The sequence below is a fragment of the Dendrobates tinctorius genome, unplaced genomic scaffold, assembly GCF_039654945.1.
Source record: "Dendrobates tinctorius isolate UK_male_01 unplaced genomic scaffold, ASM3965494v1 ptg000162l, whole genome shotgun sequence".
NCBI lineage: Eukaryota > Metazoa > Chordata > Amphibia > Anura > Dendrobatidae > Dendrobates > Dendrobates tinctorius.
This window is the reverse complement of record NW_027361829.1, coordinates 32,436,130-32,462,505: the sequence shown is the minus strand read 5'-3', so window position 1 is coordinate 32,462,505 and position 26,376 is coordinate 32,436,130. Positions and strand designations below refer to the sequence as shown.

The 26,376-nt window shown below is 42.7% G+C and overlaps 1 protein-coding gene across 2 annotated transcripts in view; it reads right to left on the bottom strand.

Annotated features, from left to right (window-relative positions):
- Nucleotides 1-26,376, bottom strand: part of AVL9 (AVL9 cell migration associated) — a 117,236-nt gene that overhangs the window by 66,281 nt on the left and 24,579 nt on the right. For both annotated transcript variants that reach the window (XM_073549942.1, XM_073549941.1), the window contains exons 2-6: nucleotides 10,129-10,249; nucleotides 8,309-8,394; nucleotides 7,651-7,722; nucleotides 7,068-7,157; nucleotides 5,876-5,942 (exon numbers count right to left, since the gene is read on the bottom strand). In XM_073549942.1, the coding sequence (XP_073406043.1) occupies nucleotides 5,876-5,942; nucleotides 7,068-7,157; nucleotides 7,651-7,722; nucleotides 8,309-8,394; nucleotides 10,129-10,249 (436 nt within the window). The remainder of the gene's footprint in view (nucleotides 1-5,875; nucleotides 5,943-7,067; nucleotides 7,158-7,650; nucleotides 7,723-8,308; nucleotides 8,395-10,128; nucleotides 10,250-26,376) is intronic.

Sequence of the window (26,376 nt, the reverse complement as noted above, 5' to 3'; positions counted from 1 at the left end):
AGCGGTTTTGGCTGCTGCGGACCCGCAGCAGTTTCTGCTGCGGTGTACAGTACCATGATTCCCTATGGGAATCAAAAACCGCAGTGCAGACGGTGCGGAATTTTCCGCGCGGATTATCTGCGGTTTTCAATCCGCAGAAAGAATTGACATGTCAATTCTTTCTGCGGATTCTCCTGCGGTTTGCCATCTCCTCTATTGAGGAGATGAAAAACCGCAGGACAAAACCGCAGAGCAATCCGCAGGTAAAACCGCAGGTCTTTTGACCTGCGGTTTCACCTGCGGATTTTACAAAATCCACTCGGATGAATCCGCACCTAATCCGCAGCGTGTGCACACAGCCTTACCCTAACGGGAAAATGGAGATAAATACTTTTTTTTAATTTTATTATTTTTCCCTACCTAAGGGGGTGATATCGGGGGGTTTGATTTACTATTTATGGCGGTTTTTATATTTGGCAGCTGTCGCACGCTAAAAGACGCTTTTTATTGTAAAAATAGTTTTTGCATCACCACATATCGAGAGCTATAATTTTTCCGTATTTTGACCCACCGAGTCATGTGAGGTCTTATTTTTTGCGGGACGAGTTGACGTTTTTATTGGTACCATTTTCGGGCACGTGACATTTTTTGATCGCTTTTTATTCCTATTTTTGGGACGCAGAATGAACAAAAACCAGCGTTTCATGAATTTCTTTTGGGGGGGTGCGTTTACACCGTTCCGCGTGCGGTAAAGTTAATAAAGCGGTTTTATTCTTCGGGTCAGTACGGTTACAGCGATACCTCATTTAGGTCGTTTTTTTATGTTTTTGTCGGTTTTATGCAATGAAAACTATTTTATATAAAAAATAATTATTTTTGCATCGCTTTATTCTGCGAGCTATAACTTTTTTATTTTTTCGCTGATGATGCTGTGTGGCGGCTCGTTTTTTGCGGGACAAGATGACGTTTTCAGCGGTACCATGGATATTTATATGCGTCTTTTTGATCGCCCGTTATTACACTTTTTGTTTGGCGGTATGATAATAAATCATTTTTTGCTTCGTTTTTTATTTTTATTTTTTAAGGGGTTCGCTAAAGGGGTTAACTAATGGGACAGTTTTATAGGGCGGGTCGCTACGGACGCGGCGATACCTAATATGTGTACTTTTATTTATTTTTTTTAAATTATTTCCAAAAAATGGATTTATTGGGGGAATATTTTTTTTTTTTTTTTTCTAATTTATTTGGCGATTTTTTTTTTTAATTATTTTAACACTTTTTTTTATTTTTTTTTTTACTTTATTAAATAGTCCCAGGTGGGACATCACTGTCCTGTGACAGATCGCTGATCTGTCACATCACAGATCACTGTGACAGATCAGCGATCTGACACAGGCACTGCAGAAGGCTTCCTCATGCCTGCGCTTTGCAGGCACTGAGGAAGCCAGCTTCCTCAGGCCCCCGAAGGCCCCCATCGCCATCTTGGATTCGGGGGCCTGGAGGAAAGGAGCCCCCCGCAGCAGCGCTGCACATTGCGCTGCCGTGGGGGGCTCAGGGAAGGAGGGAGCCCCCTCCCTGCCGATGCTTCCCTTTAACCCCCGGTACACCGCGATCATGTTTGATCGCGGTGTGCAAGGGGTTAACGTGTCGGGGGCGGTCCGTGACCGCCCCTGACACATTGTGCCGGGTGTCAGCTATGATAATTAGCTGACACCCGGCCGCGATCAGCGGCGCTCACCACGTGGGCGCCGCTGATCGCGGTAGACGTACTATCCCGTCCACGGTCATACGGGCCCGGGTACCGTGGACGGGATAGTACGTCGGATGTCAGGAAGGGGTTAAAGAAATTAAAAACATGTCTCAAATTACTATAAAAAAAGCTGATAAGGGTGGCCTGACTTTTGTTAAGGATACGGAAGTATATCAACAACAAATTGAAAGCCTGTTAAAAGATGATTCTACCTATGTACGATTAGCCGCAGATCCTACAAATAAATTCCAGCAGGAATTATTTAGATTTGTTGATGAAGGATTTGCACTTGGGGTATTAACTAAAAGTCAATCTGAATACATTAAAGTTGAACACCCAGTGGTTCCAATTTTGTACGGTTTGCCAAAAGTGCATAAAAATGTGAATCCTCCCCCAATGTGCCCAATAGTATCGGGCATTGGTTCCATTATGGAACATTTAAGTCATTGGCTTGACTCCCTCTTACAGCCCCTGTGCATTCGCACAGCAGGTTTTCTGAGGGATTCAAAAGATGTTTTGAATCAATTGTCTAAAATCATATGGGAAAAAAAACTTTCACTGGTTAGGAGGTGACGTTATTTCTTTGTACACATCCATACCACAACATATCATGATCGAAGCGGTTCAATTCCATCTGGATAAATATAGTGATTATTCCAAAGATTTAAGTGACTATATCATTTTGGCAATTTGTTTTATTTCAAAGCACAATTATTTTTTGTTCAACCATCATCATTATCTCCAGTGTAAGGGAATATCAATGGTGGGAAAACACTCACCTTCCATCGCCAATTTGGTTATGGCATATTGGGAAGAAATATTTTTATTCCAGGCTCTCCCATCATTACTTCTACACATTGTAAGCCACTTGCGGGGAATAATATTTTACATGCCAGGAGTAGTCATCCCCAGCATACTATAAAAGCAATTCCGGTGGGGGAACTCACCAGAATTACCAGAAACTGTAGTGACACACTGATGCTGACACAAGAAATTCATTCTTGTTGTAATAGACTCAAAAAAAGAGGTTATCCTCATTGGGCATTGGATCGAGCTAAAAAAATTGTGAATAATAAAAAGAGAGGATTTATTGAATTCGCAAAAAAATATGTGGTCATAATAGTATGGATAATACAAAAAATAAAAAATTGGTGTGTTCCATTAATTTTAGTCCACAATTTAATCCCATTAAACGAATTATTCGTAAAAATATAGGAATTTTATATGAGGATGATATTCTGTCAGCTATTTTGTCAGAGGGTTGCAATATAGTGGCTAAAAAAGCAGCCACATTAGGTAATATAATTTCTCCCAGTTTTTCAGATGTCCAAAGCAATAAACGCACCTGGCTACAACATGAAGGATTTTACCAATGTGGTGAAGCCAGATGCAGGACCTGTACACATTCTCAGGTAATAAAAAATTTTTTCAGATAGTAAAAATGTGCAGCAATTTAAAATTCGGCAGTTTATCAACTGCAATACTAAGAATGTTGTACATATGATCATGTGCACAGATTGCAAACTGAATTATGTGGGTTGTACCACGAGAAAGTTAAAAATAAGAATTTCTGAACACATAACTGACATAATTTCTCTTGGCAGCTCCAATCGGAATATATCTTTTGCCTCCAAACATTTTATTTTCCAACATCAAAGAAATATATCTTCTTTTCAAGTGATGGCAATTGAGAAAGTATGTGTTATGTTGAGAGGCGGTGATCTTAAAAGACGCCTTATGATGAGAGAAGCTTTCTGGATGTTTCAGCTTAAACCTGTGGCCCAAATGGATTGAATGCATGCAAAGAGATTATGTTTCAGTATTGATATGTACATATATTTTTTTTTCCTCTTTGTTGCACATTGGAATTGTTCATGTATATATTTTGCCATACCTGGTAATACATCTTATATCAGATTGTTTTTAACTATTGCTTGTTTTTTGTTTTTGTATGTAATTTTATTGTGATTATACACTGTGTGTTGTAACTTGATTGGTGGGTGGTAGTATATATCTCCCATTATTGTTCACCCCAAAGCAGCTCGAAAAAACATTGTTCGATACGCGTTGCTGTGCCTTTCCACTATGATGGGGCATGTCCGTTTATCCTTGTTCTTATGCCTTGAATACATTTTTGTATATTTGGAAGATGGAAACTTTTTTATTATTGATCTATAAAAGGAGTGGTTCTGCAGGGGTTGACCACAGACCATTTCATTGTTCTCATCCCTTTTGGCTGTTTTGGTCACTTTTGCATTATGTCAACCCTCTCACCCCTAAAGGTACTGTACAGTAGAATGAGGTGGTGTCTACGACCCAAAGAAGTTGCTCAGGTAGTGCAGCTCATCCAGGATGGCTCACCAATGTGATCTGTGGCAAGAACAGCTGTGTCTGTCAGCAAAGTGCCAGTGCATACAGCAGATAACAGGAGACAGGCCAATCCACCACAAGACATGGAGGGGCCATAGGAGAACAACCCAGCAGCAGGATCGCTGTCTCCTCTTTTATAAAAGGAGGAACATGAGCTGTGCCAGAACCCTGCAAAATGAACGACAGCCTGCCACCAACATTCATGTGTCTGCTCAAACGGCAAGAAACAGACTCTATGAGGGTGGTATGAGGGCCCAAAGTTCACCAGTGGGCAATGTGCTTACAGTCCAACTCTGTGCAGTGTGATTGGCATATGACAGAGAACACCAAGATAGGCAGATACAACACTGGGGCCCTTCTCGGATGAGAGCAGGTTCACACTTAGCACATAGTGACAGAGTTTGGAGACACTCTGGAGAATGTTCTGCTGCTTGCAACATCCTCTAGCATGACCAGTTTGGCAGTGGGCGAGTAATGGTATGTGGTGGCTTTTCTTTGGAAGGCCGCACAGCCCTCTTTGTGCTAGCCAGTAGGACCCTGACTGCCACTAGGTACCGGGATGAGACGCTCGAACCCATTGTGAGAAAATATGCGGGTACTGTGGGCCCTGGGTTCCTTTTGATGTATGACAATACTAGGCTTCATGTGGCTGTAGTGTGTTAGCAGTTCCCGCATGATGAAGGCATTAATGCTATAAAATAACCTACCCTTTTCCCAGACCTGAATCCAATCGAGCACACCTGGGACATTAGGTCTTGTTCCATCCACCAACGCCATGTTGCACCACAGACTGTACAGGAATTGACTGATTCTTTAATCCAGGTCTGGGAGGAGATCCCTCAGGAGAACATCCGCTGCCTCATCCGTAGCTTTTTTTACTTATTTATTTCCATTAGGGTATATACACACACATTATTTTTTCCTTTGGTTTTGCTTGCTTTTATGGCCAGTGTGAACATGCTTTTACATCATGCATGTCATTCAAGAATACTCTAGTTCAGTTTTTTTGGTTTTTCTCATCCGTAGCATGCAGAGGCATTGTAAGGAGGTTATACAGGCACGTGGAGGCCACACACTCTACTAACCATCATTTCTTTGTCTTCAGGCATTTCCACTTAAGTCGGATCAGCCTGTAATTTGATTTTCCATTTTGATTTTGAGTATCATTCCAAATCCAGACCTCCATGGGATATTAATTTTGATTTATAATGATCATTTTTATGTTTTATTGTTGTCAACGCATTCCATTGTGTAATGAAAGCAGCACTAGCAAACCATGCAATACTACGGGTGCCACCAATCCTCCAAACATTAATAAAAAAAAATGAAAGCAGCACACCATTTGAGAAAAATAGATATTGCTGTTTAATAGCCCATAGGGGCTCAGCGCCGTTTTGGTTCAATCGAGAACCTTTTTCAAGCCAAGGCTGATCAGTGGGGGTGCCAGGTGTCAGACCGTGACCAGACATTGATGACTTATCCTTAAGGATAGGTCATCAATGTAAAAGTAGTGGACAACTTCTTTACATCAATCTCATGCAATTTTACAATTTTAAAAGATGGATTTTTAATATGAAGGAGTTTAGGCAATAATGGTTCTTTTTCTATAATCTGTGTTTGTCCATTTTCTAAATATACTCTAAATAGCTGTCAGGCAAAATATATCATGCCATCAAATTTCCTGGCATTTGTTTCTTGTGCAATAAAGGTCTGCATTGTGACTGATCAAATGTAAGCAGATATCCTCTTCAAAGAAAAGAACAAAGAGCAACTCACCAAGATATAACTGTGATCCCTCTAATGCACTTCCACCTAATGAACCATTCATATGTTCATAGAGTTCCTGTAGGGGAAAAAAAAAAACATGTCTACCAAATCCCAGAGCATATAGTTATTTATTTTTAATAATTTATCAGTAGCCTTCATAGAATATCACTAGCCTGCAGAATAAAATAAAATGCATATTTTCCGGACTGGCATCGCTCCGCCCATGAATTCTTTAGGTCTCCCAAGAGTCACATGACAACTGTAGAAAAGCTGCCGCTGATGGGACTCAGACTTTTCTATTCCATCATAGGCAACTTCCGTTCTTCTAACGGAATATCGATTGGCTTCAGAAGTCACCTGACAGTGTCAGGTGACTGCAAGGAGACGACGACAACACCACAGGAGCAGCGCCAGATCAGGAGGTAAATATGTATTTTTTAATAGTATTTTGATGTGCAGATAGGTGCTATTAAAGGGGTTTTCCAGTTTGAGGAAAACTCCTGTCATCTGGCTGCAGTTTGAATAAAATAAATAAACTCTGCTTTACTCACCCTACTCGGGTCCAGCGCTAAGTCTCTACTGCTTCTCCCGGTTTGTTATCGTCTGCAGTGTTGATGTTACATCAACAGCACCACAGCCCTTAAATGAGCTCAGCGGCTCTGCCGGAGGAGATGACACGAGTCCCTGAGCTCACCGATTGGCTGCAGCCCTGCTGACGGGAGGTCAATGGTGCACACAATAACACACTGGTAGCAGTGGCGTAGACTCACCCCTAGACCCGGGTAGGATGAGTAAAGAATAATTTGTTTAATAAAATATGAGGTAAAAAAAAAAAAAAAACCTGCAGCCTGAGGAGTTTTCTAGACCAGAAAACCCTTTTAAATTTATTTAGGAATAACCCTTTAACAAACGTACATTTTCTATACAGTGTGGCTCTGGATATGTTTGATGCTCTAGATTCTATTGTACAATTTTAAAATGTTGAGCAACTTCTGAAACATAAAGAACTTTTTCAAAGGCACCAGAGCAAAGACGTAGATAAAATGCATACAGCTACGTCTATGAAGGAGTTATAAGAGAGTGTTACACGTGCACAGATCTGAAACTTACAAAAAAAATTTATATTAGCTTTTCCCCTTCATAAAACAATGCACGGCCCCCCATGTGAGCTACAGTTCCATACTTTACTGGTCATACATACCTTAAGAATAGATATTTGTGAAAAATCCTTTTCTTCAAAATAGGCGTGAGTGATTAATTGAAGTTTTGCTTGAAGTAATCCATATAGTGGCTTAAGAAAAGAAAAAAAACAAACAAAAAACAATCTAAAACTAGTCCGTTTTCATTGCACTTCATATTTTCCTTTATTTTTCACCAGAACGCCTTAGTGACTGCCTGACATGTCTCCTCTGCTGGAAATACAGCATAACCAGATGGGTCAGCAGTTCACACAAGTCTTGTAGATGAAGCAGCAGTTCGAGAGAATGCTTCACTCACATTAGCTAATGGAATTGTAGTTATCTGCTTCATCAACTACAACAACTAAACTATGAAAGAATAATAAGAAAAATAATAAGTACAATCTTGTACTGCGTGGCATAGGCATAAAATGTCATACACTTGACCAATTTAATATCAGTTATAATTGTACTAAAATTATATTTGCAGAAAACATCAACTGGCTTTCATTGCCCAAGAGAGCATGCTTGACCTGCTATTCATACCATAACATGGCTGAATCACGTCATTTATTCACCAGGCACGCTACAACAGCGGTATCTTACCAGCTGACTCAACACACAGACACTTTTCTGCACTGTTTCCCGGGTAATATCGGCCTGACGCACTTTCAAGGCCTGCAAAAAACAGAACTGATTACAGCAAAGGCTGCAAGGAATGAGCAGAACAGCACAAGAAGAAGACAACGTAAGACTATAACATTATACAGGAAAAGCTGATTACATAAAGAGTATAAGCTCTAAAGGCAGCTAGTAAGGGTATGTGCACACGTAGTGAAATCTGCAGCGGTTTTGGCTCTGCAGAAACGCAGCAGATTCTAGTACCTTTATTTTCAATGGAAAAAAAAAAACGCTGTGCACATGCTGCGGATTTTTCCACGTGGTTTTGCTGCGGTTTATAATCCGCAGCATGTCAATTGTTTGGTGCAGAAACGCAGCAGTTTTACACCACATCCATTATGAGGTGTAAAACTGCAGGCAAAACCGCAGATAAATCGCAGGACTTTTGTCCTGCGGATTTACCTGCAGTTAATGTGTGCACTGAATGGGATTTTTTTTGTCATCTCATATCGTTAACACTTGTCAAATATTCAGAAATTCTGACATGTTCACTCCTGGTGAGGGTTAAAGTCTGTAAAAATAACCAGTATGAATAGGTTTTACATGCTGGGATATAGTAAATTGGTGTTGAGCTCAGCAATACCTTTGCTTCAATCTGCCTGTAACAAGAAACACCATAAACGGTCTTGCGCTCTCCGCTTCTTGGTGGGAGGTGGAAAAACACCGTGTCTGTGAAAGTAAATACAGAAAATTCATCCACAGGTGAATAAAATCAATTCTGAGATAGTGCGGTTACTGAACACCGCCTGATGGTCTGCGGAGGCCAACTGCTGGTATAGATCTGGAGAAATCAAGTTCTCCTCAACTTCGGAGTATAAAGTAAACTTCACATGATGCACATTTTGTTGCCCAAATTTCGGCAACTGAAAATCAGTTTTATTCAACTGAATGTGATAGCAAAACTCTGAATCTTGTGAATTTACTCTAAGGCTCTGCTCATACAGTCCTGTTCATCATTATTGGCACCCATGAAGTTTAAGTACATAATGTGGAATATCTCCTTAAGAAAAAGAAAAAAGAATCAAGTGAAAGTAGTTTTTTTTGTTAAATACAAAAGAGCAAATGATAAGCAATAATAATAATAAAAAAAAAAAACAGTGGGGGGGTATAGAAAAACCTAAAGCTTGTTTGCACAGTATATGGGGTTCAGCGCAAAATGCATCTTTCTAGCTAATCATACAAGTTCATGCTTTTTGTATAACCTGGCACGCTTTGATATTAAAAAATAAAACAAACCAATATACAGGTGTGTCTCGCAAAATTGGAATGTCATCAAAAAGTTGACGTTAGTCCTTCAATACAAAAAGTGAAACTTATATTACAGTCATTACAGTGTGATCTATTTCAAGTGTTTATTTCTGTTAATGTTGATGATTATGGCTTACAGCCAATGACAACCCAGAAGTCATTATCTCAGTAAATTAGAATACTTTACAATTCCAGCTTGAAAAATGATTTTAATATCCGAAATGTTGGCCTACTGAAATGTATGTCGAGTAAATGCACTCAATACTTGGTCGGGGCTCCTTTTGCATCAATTACTGCATCAATGAGGCGTAGCTTAGAGGCGATCAGCCTGTGGCACTGCTGAGGTGTTATGGAAGCCCAGGCTGCTTTGATAGTAGCCTTCAGCTCGTCTGCATTGTTGGGTCTGGTGCCTTCCTCTTGACAACACCCCGTAGATTCTCTATGGGGTTAAGGTCAGGCGAGTTTGCTGGCCAATCAAGCACAGTGATACTGTTGTTTTTAAACCAGGTATTGGTACTTTTCGTAGTGTGGACAGGTACCAAGTCCTGCTGGAGAATTAAATTTCCATCTCCAAAAAGATTGTCGGCAGAGGGAAAGCATGACATGCTCTAAAATTTCCTGGTAGACGGCTGCGCTGATTTTGGTCTTGACAAAACACAGTGCACCTACACCAGCAGATGACATGGCTCCCCAAACCATCACGGATTTTGGAAACTTCACACTAGACCTCAAGCAGCTTGGATTGTGTACCTCTCCACGCTTCCTCCAGACTCTGGGATCTTAGGGTTCCAAATGACATGCAAAATTTACTTTCCTTGTGGAGTGTGTCAATGACTGCCTTCTGGACATCTGTCAAGTCAGCAGTCTTCCCCACGATTGTGGAGCCTACTGAAACAGAGTAAGGGACCTTTTTAAACGCTTAGGAAGCCTTTGCAGGTGTTTTTTGTAAATTTGTCTACTTTACTGACATAATGACTTTTGGGCTTTCATAATCATCAACATTAACAGAAACAAAACACTTGAAATAGATCACTCTGTTTGTAATGACTCTATAAATGTTTCACTTTTTGTATTGAAGAACTGAAATAAATTAACTTTTGGATGATATTCTAATTTTGTTAGAAGCACCTGTAATACAGCTGGGCATTGTCATACCTTCTTGGAAGTTATGTGCGCCATCTGGTAAAGCCAAAAATGGTAGGTATTTCCATTCCTCTGGTAAGACATGGCTGTCATGTCCTTCTCCCGAAATCAAAGGAGGGTAAGAAAATTCCACCTGAGAAAAAAATAAAAACTGATTTCCACTTACTGGTTTCTAATTTACTGCTGACAGTTGTCTCACCATAAACACTACTTGTATTTTAAAATTACAGTTTCCAGTCAGGCTGCTACCTTCATCAAAAAGGATTAGAAATGCATGATTGGATACAAAAGGACAGGACACACCAGAGCAATAATGGGCTGGACATGCACCAAATATTTTCTACCCTCTCTATTAAAGTCATTTGGGAAGCGGCCTAAAGGATAGCAAAAGAACCAACATTTTGCATCATAATTTTTGTTATCAACTGGATTCTTTGGGTCCTATCCATATAGAAAGACATTACACATTGCCAGAACAGAGTAGGGATTTCAGGAGATATTAACCTCAGGAATCCATACGGTTTATTCAGAGGTTTTATTTTTTTAAATTTGTTTTTTGGGGGGGGAAACTTCCTTGTGGTTTTCCCATTAAAATGAATCGGAAACCAGGGCTGTGGAGTCGGTAAGCCAAACCTGCGACTCCGACTCCTCAATTTCCCTTACACAGACTCCAACTCAGACATATATTGTTTAAACTCCTCATCTGATGAGGATGAAGATATGCCAAGCAGTAGCACTGTCAGGACCCAAGTCCTCTTGTGCCTGGCAGTCCCCCTGTAGGCCACTCATCCTAACTGCTACCTCAGTCAGAGCTTCTTTTCCTTTATTAAGCTGTTGATCATCAAGCAGTATACGATGACTTGGGTCCACAAAAACAGCTGCCAGAAAAAAATTATTTTCCAATAGCTGTGTCTCTCTCCGTTTCATTGAAGCAGAAATGCCATCTGCGATTAAACCTCCTTTTTGGGACAGACAAAATAGCAAGTTCTTCCACTTCCTTATGAAAATGCCAGGAGTTAAATCCTCAGCTTGTAATTTTTTAGTCACGGTAAATGGGTGATTAAGCAATTCCTTCAATTCAGCCACCTGTGTCCATTGACCTTCATACCTGAGGGTTCGCCATATCTATAAGAAACTGTTTTAGTTCAAGCAATCGCTCAATCATTAAATAAGTGCTGCCCCACCAAGTGGCTTGATCGACAATTGCCTCTTTCCCAGCAAGTCTCTTCAAGATGGAATCAATTTTAGGGGTTCTGGTGGCAATAACCAATTTCCTCACTTTTCCAATCAGATTTCCAGCATGTCCCTCTTGCAGACTATCTCTTATTGCCATCTGCAGCGTGTGCACAACTTTCTCACTTTCTCCAGCTCGGGGCCCAGGAATCAGATCCTGTGCAGGGCAGGCACCCCTCCCCCTCCCCTCTCTGGTGAAGACGGCAGAAGACAGGACAGAGGAGGGGAGATTGCCCTCTGCAGTCTGGAGCCGGTGGTGCAGGATGGGAGCACTGCAGCATACAAGTGAGTTTTGATAGGTGCGTGCCCCTGCTTCTAGGGGGGGCAGCTGCCCCAGTGCCCATCGCTGGCTACGGCCATGACTCACACACAGCGTTTTTGCGGATCCGTTTTCTGCAGTAAAATGCAGTGACTCTGGGAATCCCAGCAAAGTCAATGGGTTTCAAGATATGACATTCAGACACATTGTTTTGTGAGGATCTGTTTTTGGGCCGAATGAGCATGTCAGTTTGTGTGGCGTTTTTCTAATCTGCTTTTGCTATTGAAAACATCTATTAGCCCAAAAACCTTTCAGGTGATGCATTTTTTTAAAAAAGCTGATCTGCTTTTGCAACTGAAAAATGTATCCTCAAAAAACGCAGCAAAAACTCTGTGTGTGAATGTAGCCTTAGATCAGGAATAGAACAGCCATTTATAGGACATTTCATAACTTTCCCAAATTCCTATGAAAAAATATTCAGCACATTCTGCATTGAACTACAGTACCCAATTTATTATATATTTTAGGAGTCGGTCCATTTTATACAGACTCCGACTCCACCAAATTGAGCACCGACTCCACTGCCCTGTCGGAAACTTTTTCAAGGATCATTTGAGGCAGTTTTTGATTTGTGAACATAAAAAACAAGCAAAAAAAAAAAAAAAGAAAAACTGTGGACATACGATAGGGGCTCTTTCAGATGAGAGTATTAGATGCAAGTGTGCTGCCTGTGTAAAAGAGAAAAAACAAATGAATAGCACACTGCAGATTGTTATTCAATAGGGCAGCTTTATCACTTGGACAGTGTCTGTATAAAAATATAAACCGGGACAGCACCACAAGGGGATGTCACCACATCCTTATAGGGACAGAAAACACAAAGAGGTCATATAGCTCCTCCCACATCCTCTCTCCGGAGTTTTCTAAAGGACTACAAAAAGTATGAATGCTTCAAATAATATTTAAACAACAAATAAAGCAACACTCTAAGTCTAAGGGTATGTGCACACATTGCAGATTTTGATGCGTTTCCAGACGCGCGGAATTGCCTCAAATCGGCAGTGCAGAGTGCACACAACGTTAGGGTGGTTTCACATTTGCGTTTCCAACAGCAGCATCGGCCTGCGCACGGCCGCCGCTAAGCCTCACCCCCCTGCCGCGCCTCCTCCGGTAGCTCCGCCTAGGGGCGCATGACGCTGCATACGACCTGTGTCCCCTATCTTTAGCACTGGGGACACAGGCCATGCGCAGGTATGCGTTTGGCGGCGCATGAGCCCTTTTGACGGTGCGCCGACCAGCGCCAAACGCAACCTGTTGCAATTTGGTGCGCTCGGCCAAAAACGCTGCTCACATGCTGCAGAAAAAACACGCAGATTTGCAGCGTTTTATTTTTCGCAACATTTCAATTCTTTGTGCGGAACTGCAGCATTTCTGCACCCATTGACTTGCACCGAGTCAGGCACATGTGCAGCAAAACCGCAGATGTAAAAAATATCTGCGGTTTTGCTGCGGATGTGGGTGTGAGAAATGCTGTGGACCGGGAGGGAAGTGTGTGGGCGGTGACTGTGTGCATGTCTGTGTAGGCATCCACTGTCTGATGGGACTACTGCTCCCATCCGGCAATGAATGCTCACAATAACAGCATTGCGGCTGATAGGAAAGTAGTCCCATCAGACTCTCGGCTTTGTGCAGTGGATGATTTTGCAAACTCCCCTCTCCCGCTCTCTGACCACAATCTTCTTTCATTCTGTATCAAGAACTGCCAGGCTGCTAAGGTCACCCCCACTGTCGAGACTTATAGAAACATACAGGCCATTAACACCCAGAAACTTATGAAGAACTTGCAGTCTTCATTGGCCCCTATCTCCTCCCTCTCATGTCCTGATTCTGCACTGAAGCATTACAACGAAACACTTCAAAGTGCCCTGGATGAATTTGCACCCCCTATAAATAGAACACCACAACGCAGACGGCGACAACCCTGGCACATGGTGCAAACACGTTTCCTGCAGCGGTGCTCCAGGTGCGCCGAACGTCTGTGGAGAAAATCCAATCTACACGAAGATTTCATCCATTTTAAGTTTATGCTTAGAACATACAACACTGCCCTTCACCTCTCCAAACAAACCTATTTCAACACCCTCATCACCTCACTGTCAAATAACCCGAAACGTCTCTGACACTTTTCATTCTCTACTCAATCCAAGAGTACAGGCCCCAACCACAGAGCTCAGAGCTGACAATCTGGCCAATTACATCAAAGAAAACATTGACCAGATTCGACAGGAAATTATCTCCCAATCACCTCATACCATGCACTGTCCTCCCTCTCCCACTGCATCTAGCTCACTCTCTGATTTTGAACCAGTCACAGAAGAAGTAAGCAGGCTCCTTGCATCTTCTCGTCCAACTACTTGCACCAGTGACCCATTTCCGTCACATCTCCTCCAGTCCCTTTCCCCTGCTGTCACCCCTCACCTAACTAAAATATTTAACCTCTCTCTCTCTTCTGGTATTTTTCCCCTCCTCATTTAAGCATGCCATCATACATCCACTACTTAAAAAACCATCCCTCGACCAAAACTGTGCCGCTAACTATAGACCTGTCTCTAATCTTCCCTTCATCTCTAAACTCCTGGAACGCCTGGTCCACTCCCGTCTTATCCGCTATCTCTCAGAAAACTCTGTTCTCGACCCTCTCCAATCCGGTTTCCGCTCTTTACACTCCACTGAAACTGCCCTCACTAAAGTCTCTAATGATCTACTAACAGCTAAATCAAATGGTCATTACTCCATGCTAATTCTCTTGGATCTCTCTGCAGCATTCGACACTGTGGATCATCAGCTAGTCCTCACTATGCTCCGTTCCATTGGCCTCAAGGACACCGTTCTCTCCTGGTTCTCCTCCTATCTCTCTGACCGCTCCTTTACTGTATCTTTTGCCGGTTCCTCCTCCTCTCACCTTCCCCTTACTGTTGGGGTCCCCCAAGGATCAGTTTTAGGCCCCCTCCTCTTCTCCTTGTACACTGCCCCTATTGGTCAAACAATCAGTAGATTTGGGTTCCAGTACCATCTCTATGCTGATGACACCCAATTATACGCTTCTTCTCCTGACATCACGCCAGCCTTTCTAGAAAACACCGGCGATTGTCTAAACACTGTGTCTAATATCATGTCCTCACTATATCTGAAACTGAACCTGTCAAAAACTGAACTCCTGGTGTTACCTCCCTCTACTAATGTACCTATACCCGACATTGCTATTTCTGTGGGTGGCTCCACTATTACTCCCCAGCAACAGGCCCGCTGTCTTGGGGTCATACTTGATTCCGAGCTTTCCTTTGCCCCCCACATACGATCATTGGCTCGCTCTTGTCATCTGCACCTCAAAAACATTTCTAGAATTCGACCTTTTCTTACTTTTGACTGCAAAAACTCTTACTGTTTTTCTTATTCATTCTCGTCTCGACTATTGTAACTCTCTTCTAAGCCCTGTTTCACACTTCCGTTTTTTCAAATCCGTCAAAATCCGTTGGTTTCCGTAAAAAAACGGATCCGCCATTTTTTTGCAGGATCCGTTTTTTTTTGTCCCATAGACTTCCATTAGTGGTTACCGCGGATCCGTCAAAAAAACGGATCCGTTTTTTAAAAAACGGATCCGTTTGCATCAGTTTCCGTCAAAAAAACGGAAACGGATCCGTTTGGCGGACACAAAAACGGAAGTGTGAAACAGGCCTAATCGGTCTCCCTCTTACCAAACTCTCCCCTCTCCAATCTGTCTTGAATGCTGCAGCCAGGATCATATTCCTCACCAATCGTTACACCGATGCCTCTATCTTGTGCCAGTCATTATACTGGCTACCCATCCACTCCAGAATTCAGTATAAACTTATTACCCTCACCCACAAAGCCCTCCATGGCTCAGCACCACCCTACATCTCCTCCCTTGTTTCAGTATACCACCCTACCCGCGCCCTCCGTTCTGCTGATGACCTGAGGTTAGTATCCTCAATAGTCAGAACCTCCCACTCCCGTCTCCAAGACTTTACACGTGCCGCGCCAATTCTTTGGAATGCACTTCCCAGGTCAATACGATTAGTCCCCAATCCCCACAATTTTAAGCGTGCCCTGAAAACACATTTATTCAGACTGGCCTATCGCCTCAACACATTATCCTAATCTATCCCTGTGTGGCACAGCCAAAAGTTTTACCATAACCAGATTTCCTGCATCATGTTTCCACATGCTTTATGCATCCATTAGCCCTCTGCATCTGTACTGTTACACACTTAACATTATGGCTGGTCCATACAATCAGGGCAACTGTTACCACCCACCTTTCGTGTCTACCTCTTTCCTCATAGACTGTAAGCTTGCGAGCAGGGCCCTCATTCCTCTTGGTATTTGTTATAATCTACTGTATGTATTATTGTTATGCTGTAATGTCTCGTCTGTACAAATCCCCTCTGAAATTTAAAGTGCTGCGGAATATGTCGGCGCTATAGAAATAAAATTTATTATTATTATTATTATCAGACAATGGCTGTGATCTGTAGTAGAAAAAAAACAAAAAAAATAACAACATACATATAACATACAACACTTAACATAGATTACATACTTACCAATCATATAGTCCCCGAAGCCCTAGTCTCTTTTAATAAAATAAAAAAAACAACCTATACTTACCTTTCCACCATAGTCCAGTTATTAATGAGTGGTCCCATAACGATCTCCGGTGTAGAACACTGACATTGGGTGATGTCAGTGCTCTACACGGCCTCCGGCATGCACTGACAGTGGAGGTGATCCTCCGCGGTGTATATCCCTCTGCTGCTGCCAGGAGAGGTCACTTCAGTTCATTCTCTCACCGGCAATGCTATGTGAGAAAATTCCCACACAGCATTGCCGTAAAGTGAGAGCATGAACTCACTTGACCTCTTCAGTTATGCACTGCAGGAGTATTATCTCCTGTCAGTGCATCACTGGGAGGCCCAATAGAGCAGTGAAATCACCTCAAGTCACTGTTCTATAAGGGAGATCGTTGTGGGACACTCTTTATTAATTGGACTGCGTCGGACAGGGAATATACGATTGGTTTATTTATTTTTTTTTAATTCTTTTGCAAGAGATCGAGGGCGTTGCATATATTTTAGGTGTGCAATAAAGATTGAAAATCGTGTTGTGTTTTATGTCATTAAAATACTTTATTCTTATGTGTGTGTTTTATTAACCCTTAGATACTATAAGCTTAATAATGGATAGGCGTCTTATTGACCCCTCTCCATTATTAACCGGGCTTAATGTCACCTTACAATACAAAGGTGACATTAACCCCTTATTACCCCATATGCCACCACTACACGACAGTGGAAAGAGAGAGGCTAAGTGCCGGAATTGGCGCATCTTAGAGATGCGCCATTTCTGGGGTGGCGGTGCAATATCCATGGCCCCTTCCTAGGCTATGAATATCAGCCCGCAGCTGTCTGCATAGCCTTTCTGACTATTAATTATAGGGGGACCCCCACATCATTTTTTGGGGGGGCACCCCTCTTTTGATAGCCAGTCAAGGATACACAGACAGCTGCGGGCTGATATTCATAGCCTGGGAAGGGGCCATGGGTATTACCCTCTTCCCAGGCTACAAATATTGTCCCCCGGGCGTCAGCTTTCCCTCTCTGGTGCAGAAAATTGTGCGGGAGCACACGCCATTTTTTCCCCATTTTTTTTTTCAAAATTAAACACATTGTTCATTAATAAACATTGGCCTTGCTATTATCTATCTATATCTATCCATAGATATGTCAAAAGATAGATATATCTATAGATTATATCGACAGATAGATATATAGATATATCCATCTATAGATATATCTAGTAATCTGTGTGTGTAATTGAGTGTGGGTTGGACAAATGTAAAAGAGGAGGTTGGACCAGAAATGACATCACAAATCATTTTTTTTGTTAAATAACATCTTTATTTAGCTTACAAAAATGCATACAATTCGCATGAAAATCCGCATAAAAAACGCTTTTTTTTTACCTGCGTTTTCTGCCAAGACGTGCAGATTCTGTGCAGAAAATTCTGCAGGCAAATCTGCAATGTGTGCACATATCCTAAGAGGATTCACATTAGGTTCCCACAGAGATGTAGACTTCAGTCTAAGGCTATTTTAACACTAGCGTTCAGCAGAGCTGCGGAGGGCTGCATAGTTCCTCCGTGAAGCTCCGCCCACTGCTGCACCTCCTCCGCCAGCTCCGCCTACGTCGGCATGCGGACTGCGTACCCATCTTTAACATTGGGTATGCAGGCCGTGCGGATGTATGCGGATGCATCCGCATGCATAGTTTTGATAATGCGTCAAACAAAATGTGTTGCAATTTGTTGCGGTTGCCGTATCGTCAAAATGACGCATGCGGACGCATCCACATACATCCGCACGGCCTGCGTACCCAATATTAAAGATAGGTACGCAGGCCGCATGCAGACGTAGGCAGAGCTGACCAGAGGTGCGGCAGTGGGCAGAGCTTCAAGGAGGAACTACGCAGCCCTCCGCAGCTCTGCCGAACGCAAATGTGAAGCCAGCCTAAGAGAGGATTGGCATTACGTCCTGGCAACAAGAATCACCTTATCGTGGCTGCCGGGTACACGTGAACTGGCCAATTTATGCGCTAAGTATTCTCAATTTTTCATATTTCTAGTGCAGCAATGCAATTCAATTTTCATACTTCATGTTTGCATGCTATAGCGCTACAGAGTTCTGCTTTATTTGATAGTATGCAAGTTGGCTACTCTTAGTAAGCACCTGTTCAAACCTAATTTATATTTGGATGGGACAGTCAGTCTTTTGATATTTGTATTCAAATAACATTTATCACCAGATTAGAGATGACTTTACTAGATTGGGCACCTGAATCTTCCTGTTTAGGGATTCCGGGTATCTGTCCCAATTTGAAAGGATGCAAGTTTGTAGAATTCTGGTATGGGCCTGGCCATGTTACTGAATGAATGCATGCATGACAATATGGATTCTAGCACTGACATTACAAATCTTACATACATTGATTTATGGCTCCACAGGAAGGCTACCTTGGATCTTAGTTGGATTTGTTTCTCCTTTGGCAAGAAGGATGTTTGTCTCTGGGAGTCCAGTAGGATATCTAGGAAGGGTTTTGTAGTGGAAGGGACCAAGCCTGACTTCCGCTAGTTTACCAGCCATCCTAGGGACGTCAAAATCTGAATTGTGTTCTGTGTATATGTTCCATGAGCAATGGTACAGATTGAGACACGAATAGGTAATCGTCGACATAAGGCATTATGCAGATGTTTTCTTTCCTGATGAAAGCTATAACCTGTGCCATGATCTTTGTAAAGATTTGAAATGCTGAAGATATTCCAAACGGCAGAACGTTGAACTGGAAATGCAGAATCTGTTTTCCCCAGGTGACCCCAAATCTTAAGAAATTTTCAGCAGACTGGATTGATGGGGACATGATAATAGACGTCCTGTGAATCAATAGTTGACATGACGAAGTTCAGCCCCATCAAAGGAACCATAGACTTTATGGACTCCAATCTTGAATGATGTATTTGCTCAAAGGCTTTCTTTAAGTCTACGATGATTCTGTAGACTCACTTTTTTTTTTTTTTTTTTTTTATTAACCAGGAAAAGCCGAGAGTAAATGACCCTTGGAGAAACTACTCCCTAAGAGAGTAAGGGCCCCATCTCACATAGCGAGATCGCTGATGTGTCACCGATTTTGTGATCTCGCCTGCGATCTCGCTACATGTGACACATAGTGACAACAGGCCCCCCCCCACTGGATATCGCTGATCGTGCTCGAATGTCCTGGGCCATTTTTTCATCGTAGGCGTCCCGCTGGCCAGCATGCATCGCTGTGTTTGACGATGATGAGCGATCTCGCTGGCGACGCAGAACTCAGGGACACAGGCTGGAATCGTTCAGAATAGCTGCTGTGTGACAATGCACCAGCGATCCTTACCAGGTCGCATCGCTGGTGCATCGTTGAAGAGATCTGCCTGTTTGGCAGCTTACCAGCGACCATGTAGCGATGCACCAGCGATCCCTACCAGGTCGTATCGTTGTCAGGATCGCTGGTGCGTCGCTATGTGAAACGGGACCCTAACCCTTGCAAACCGGATATCAGGGTGGAAGAAAAATATTTTTTACTTTCCTGGGTTACATCTGGGATTAAGGTTAACCCCCTCTAATGGCTTTCCCGGGAAAGACCTAATCCTCCTGGGAATCTGAGTCTATGGGTATGTGCACACGTTCAGTAAATGCTGCGGGTTGGACACTGTATACTTGCGCAGAGTCCAACCCACAGTATCCAACTGTTACAGCATAGTGGATGGGATTTCAAGAAATCCCATGTCCACTATGCGTGCACAGACGCCCGTGGCTCACCTGTGGAGACGGACATGGGGTGCGTCTTTCCAGACTGATGCATGTCTATTTATATAGCAGAGATGCGAGCCTTCGCAAGATACATTTCACCTGTGCAACGTATTGGACAAGGTGAATTCGCACAGTTTAGTGAACACATGCGGATTCACCTTCATTCAATAGCTGGCAGTGCTTTGGACGCCGGTGACATGTGCTGCGTCCAAAGCACTACCAATTCCTGAACACTTGCACATATCCCAACTCTTCCTCTAGGCTAATTTTCTTCTTTGCAAATATTGCACATTAATAGCTTGTTACTTTAGTTTTACTCTTTGGTGCAAGATCCTTGTCCCCCTGAAAGAGAGGGGAGGAGAAATCAGGCTACCATAACATATGACCTGCACCAAAGAGAGGGACCAACCAATGGCAGAAGAAAAAAAAAAAAAAAAAAAAGGGGACCGCAACCGGAAGGGATGCTGCCTGGGCGTCCGAAGTCATCTCAGGCTGCCACAAAAGGAGAGGAAGAGCAAGGCTGGGGAGCTCAAGGAGGCCCCCAACCTAACACCATCCAACTTTATCTGGTATCACCTTCAGCCTGGACTTCCTCATCATGTTTGATTTGTCCGAAAGTGGGGACAGTGATGCCAGCGCTGACTGGGCGCCGGTATCACAACACAGCACAAGAGCCCCAGGGAGAGTAACTGACGACCCCATGGAAACGGCGCTGGCACCATAAAGGAGTACAGGCTCTATTATTTTATGGACCAACCAATTTGAACAAGAAGGGGTTGTCCTGGTAGTGAATAGGCTTTGAATGGACCATGGATATTGCCCCCCTCCCAGACAAACACCACTAGCCCTGGGCAGCCACAGAAATAGCGCATCCATTATGCACCAGTTCTGGCGCTTCGTTTCGTCTCTTCCCGCTTGAACTGGTGTGTTGGTAAGCAGGGTAACTCAGGGGTTATAGTTCACTTAATTCGAATGCTATACACATTTTGCAATTGATTTTTTTATGGATTGTTTTTTCATTTATCTATGTATTTTATTGTTTTATCTCTTGGGTTTTTGTAAGGACATTTTAAAAGCATACCAATATTTTGGGTGTTAATTGTATTCTGGTTCTGAAATTGGAAAATTGGCTGATATCGGCACTCATCCTCGTGACATATTTGAACTTTGACACACCATGTACCCGGTTTGGCGTCTTTTTCAAGAAACGCAGCATAAAAGACAGCCCCACAATACAGTCTCACCAGGTTGGTCCTGATGAAGAGGTCCTGCGTGACCTCAAAACGCATTGACTTTTAACCTGTTCTAATAAATGTTTTTATTCTAAGGATATTCCATCTCAGCAGCGCATAAGTGATACCTCCGTTCGTTTTTCCTTTATACCTGTGGTCATCCTCTTGACTGGTATCTGTCCAGCAGCTGTTACATGCCATTTGTATGTTGCTATTTAGCAACTCAGCAAGGTGTGTGTGTGTGTGTGTGTGTGTCTGATATTAAAAAGCTAACATCAAACCCATAAACTATTAGCTTGATTGCCACGGCGCCAGGGCAATCAGGAAGAGCTGAGGCCAAGCATCAGAATTTGTGCATCTAATGGATGTGCCATTTCTGGGGCAGCTGAGAGTGGCTATTTTTAGGCTCTTCCCAACCTATATCAGCCTACAGCTGTCTTTTCACTGTCAGGCTGGGTCATCACTTGACATGGCTGTGTTGGACACGAAGTGCCCACAGCCTAAAGATTGTTGACTTCTGTATCCTATCGTGAAAGCTGGAAATACAGCAAGTAATCTGTGTTTGGGGTACCGGACACTAGAAGTCTATGATCCCCGAACTTTCCAGTTCTCGTTTGCTCATCCCTAATTCTGAGCTTTCTTAAAAATGTTAAAAAAAAAGCCATGAATTTTAAGAATATATCTGTATGTATGCTATTCTGCTCAAGCATGCAGTTTTACTCTACTTTATAAGTTAATGTGTATGGGCCCAGGAAGGACGGCAGCTGTTGGCTGCAGCTGTCATGTGACATTGTCAGGAAACTGGCGGCGGACACATTACACAGTGCAGTGGAGAGGTGCCAGTCTGAGGGAGGCCCAGACAATATTAGTTACTTTTTCAAATTCACTACCCTGGGCCCATCCATACACATTAACATTTAAAGCAAGGGACAGCACCTTTCAATAATCCATTATTTGGAAATGAAGGGTCCCATTGTTTTCTTCTCTGGTTTGGTTGCAGTAATGAGATGCAGCGTTTGCCAGATCTTACAAACGAGTTACCATATTGGCAAAGAACTTGAATCTTTAGGTCACATTAACACTGCAATTTTTTGCACATTCAGTATCAGTGCTATGTTATAAAAAAACAGTTCTAGGAACTACATTTATATGCTTATGATGCAGAATATTAAAACATTCCTTGGGGTAAGCCTAAGGGTGATGGTTTCATTATACAAAAGATATAGTATGGCTGTATAGAGAACCTATGATTATCAGCAGAATGGAGTGATGCAGAGCAGAAAGAATACAAACACTTGATGACAAAAAAAAAAAGACAAGGAATCCAATGTCAGGACAGGTGGCAATTATGGAAATGTAACAGACAGCCTTTCCACCTGTTACTTAGGTAACTGAAGACCCCCATGAGTTTGAAAAGAGAAATTATACAGAGTGCCCAGGGTTATATTCTTCATAGGCATTATTTAAAATAAATGAGGAGCTCAATTACATACAGACCTTTAAGTGGTTTTTATTTTCATGACTCACATAATCTAAAATGTCTTCTACCATGACAGCTATAAGAGACACCATCTACCCCAGTCACAATCTGTGTGAATCCTTCATGATGATGTTCTTGAAATAAAATGCAATTATGTATGCCTGTGAAAGGCTGCAGAGTTCAGGAGACTACAAAAGCGCATCATTGGATGCTTCTCTGATGATGTGATCTTTTAGTCACCTGTTGACTTCTGAACACAGGGAGCAGCTTGCACTGAATCCACAGGGAAGCAACCTCCTTAAAGGGGTAGTTTCTTATGAAACTCATATAGTTAGTTGGACAGCATGAAACTATGTAAGTTTTCAATTGACTTGCATTTTCTATCTTCCACCATGCAGATGAAAGCTTTTATCTTATGGCCCCGTTACACAGAGAGACCGCCGATTTTGTGATGCAACAGCGATCTCGCTGTGTGTGACACGCATCAGCGACCGGCCCCCACCGCCGGGTATCGCTGATTGTGCTCTAATGTCCTGGGCCATTTTTTGATCGTTTGTCTCCCGCTGGCCAGCATCACTGCGTGTGGCAGCGGGAGAGCAACGATCAGCGAGCTCCCAGCACTGTAAGCAGACGCTGGGAGCTGGTATCCAAGGTAAATATTGGGTAATTAAGCGCGTGCGTCGCTTAGGCTGGTTTCACATTTGCGTTTTTTTTCGCGGTAATTTAGCGCTAAATAGCGCATGCGTTTTTTTCCTATACTTTGCATGGGATGCGCTTATGTGCGCATACACATGCGTTTGTACGCGTTTTACCGCGCATGCGTTTTTTTGTGGTATGCGCTCGGGCGCACAAAATGCAACTTGTTGCATTTTTTGTGCGTCCGATTTGCCTCAAAAAAACGCATGCGCGCGCAATGCGTTTTTTTACAGCAAGACACCCAATATAAGTCTATGGGTGCGCATATGTGCGCATTGGCATGCTTATGTATGCGTTTTTTTGCACATGCATTTTTTTTTTTGTTAACCATGGAATTTAGGGGTTTGGGTTAGAGTTAGGGTTAGTTAAGGGGGTTTAGGGTTATTGTTAGGGTCAGGGTTAGGGTTAGGGTTAAGTATGGTTTGGTTAAGGGTTAGGGTCAGGGTTAGGGTTAGGGTCAGGGTCAGGGTTAAGTATGGTTTGGTTAAGGGTTAGGGTCAGGGTTAGGGTTAGGGTTAAGTATGGTTTGGTTAAGGGTTAGGGTCAGGGTTAGGGTTAGGGTCAGGGTTAGGGTTAAGTATGGTTTGGTTAAGGGTTAGGGTCAGGGTTAGGGTTAGGGTCAGAGTTAGGGTCAGGGTTAGGGTTAAGTATGGTTTGGTTAAGGGTTAGGGTCAGGGTTAGGGTTAGTGTTAGGGTTAAGTATGGTTTGGTTAAGGGTTAGGGTCAGGGTTAGGGTTAGGGTCAGGGTTAGGGTCAGGGTTAGGGTTAAGTATGGTTTGGTTAAGGGTTAGGGTCAGGGTTAGGGTTAGGGTCAGGGTTAGGGTCAGGGTTAAGGTTAGTTAGGGTTAGGGTTAAGTATGGTTTGGTTAAGGGTTAGGGTCAAGTATGGTTTGGTTAAGGGTTAGGGTTAGGGTCAGGGTTAAGGTTAGTTAGGGTTTGGGTTAGGGTTAAGTATGGTTTGGTTAAGGGTTAGGGTCAGGGTTAGGGTTAAGTATGGTTTGGTTAAGGGTTAGGGTTAGGGTCAGGGTTAGTAAAGTCATGGTTTGGGTTAGTGTGAGGGGCCACCTAATGTTGGAAAAAAACGCAAACGCGGTAAAAACGCACTAAAAACGCATACAAACGCATAAAAACACTGCGTTTTTTTCAAGCATGCTCATAAAAATGCTTGAAAAAAACGCAGCAGTTGTATGCTTTTGTATGCGTTTTTCAATGCGTTTTTTTGCGGGAAAAACGCGCTGCAAAAAAAAGCAAGTGTGAAACAGGCCTTAGTTACCCGCTGTGTACATTGGATACCTGCGTGCTCACGCTGGGAGCTGGTATCCAATGTACACAGCGGGTAACTAAGTGACGCGCGCTTAGTTACCCGATATTTACCTTGGATACCAGTTCCCAGCGCCAGCACGCAGGTATCCAAGGTACACAGCGGGTAACTAAGCAATGCGCTCGCTTAGTTACCTGATATTTACCTTGGATACCAGCATCCTCGCTGGTGAAATCTGCCTGTTTGACAGCTCACCAGCGATCATGTAGTGAGGCACCAGCGATCCTGACAAGGTTGTATCGTCGGGATCGCTGGTGCATCTTTTAGTGTGACGGGGCCCTTACTGTACATAGCATACAGCTTCTTGACAATTAGACAGAACCATGGCCCAGTGAATGTAGTGCTCTTATTCACTGCTCACTTGAGCCCTGTGCCATTTCAGAGGCACTGTTATCTATATATGCAAATACAGTGGTAATAGTGTAGACTTTACGCAAAAAAAGGTCTTAAAAAAAAAAAAAAAAAACTTACACGCTGCAAGTCCAGCATAAAGGGGCTGTTTCCAAGACATCCTTTTTCTAAATACTCCAATTGCATGGACAGTTGCTTCCACGGCAGTAATATACGATCTCCATTTTTTACAAACGCCAGGCATTCTGTTAGCAATCATCATTTTTCAGATCCATACACACACACACACCTATTTTGTAACAGCATAAATATTTAGCTCCCCAGAAATGTTAATGAAGTTGTCACACACATCGCTTGCACATAGTATTGTCTACTGACACATCACGTGTTCGGTCATTGCTATGTTTAGAGAACATACCAATGTGGTTAGACTGGTTATAGTCACTGCTCGCTTCATACTATTATGCAGGTTGATAAATACTCATACCCGATGATGGTAGTATACCTATATGTTCTGCCTATAAGCTTTTGTATTAACAGATTAGTAAACAATGGATTGTATGCAAATACCCAACGCAACCGTTATAAAATACACTCATAAATTACGGTAAATACACAGCTCATCAGTTTCAATTTAAATGGCTCAGATCAAAGGGCCAGTTCCTTCCAGACAGTGATTAGTATACATTTTTAAAACATTTTAGCTGTGGTTCTCAGAAAGGTCTACATAAAAATACAACATGAATTACAAGATACAAAAGAAATGCTACTAGAGATCCAAAAGAAGTGGAAAAACTGTCACTTCTGCGTATGGGTAAAGTCCTTTATTATTTTTTCTCTCTAAGCATTACCTAAGCAGACATGGAGCCAACGGAGAAATGTAAGGTATACGTGAAGCCTTTATGAATCTTTCAATCCATTGTACCATGTGGATTGTGCCTTTAGAACAAAAAGGAGTTGGATTCACGAGATTAGTCTAAAACACTTTAATGAAGTAAGGCTTCAAATTTGTCTTTGGAAATGTCTTAAGGTACTGTCACACTTAGCGATGTACCAGCGATCCCGACCAGCGATATGACGCGGTCAGGATCGCTGGTACATCGGGCGGCACGGTGGCTCAGTGGTTAGCGCTGCAGCCTTGCAGCGCTGGGGTCCTGGGTTCGAATCCCACCAAGGACAACATATGCAAGGAGTTTGTATGTTCTCCCCGTGTTTGCGTGGGTTTCCTCCGGGTACTCCGGTTTCCTCCCACATTCTAAAGACATACT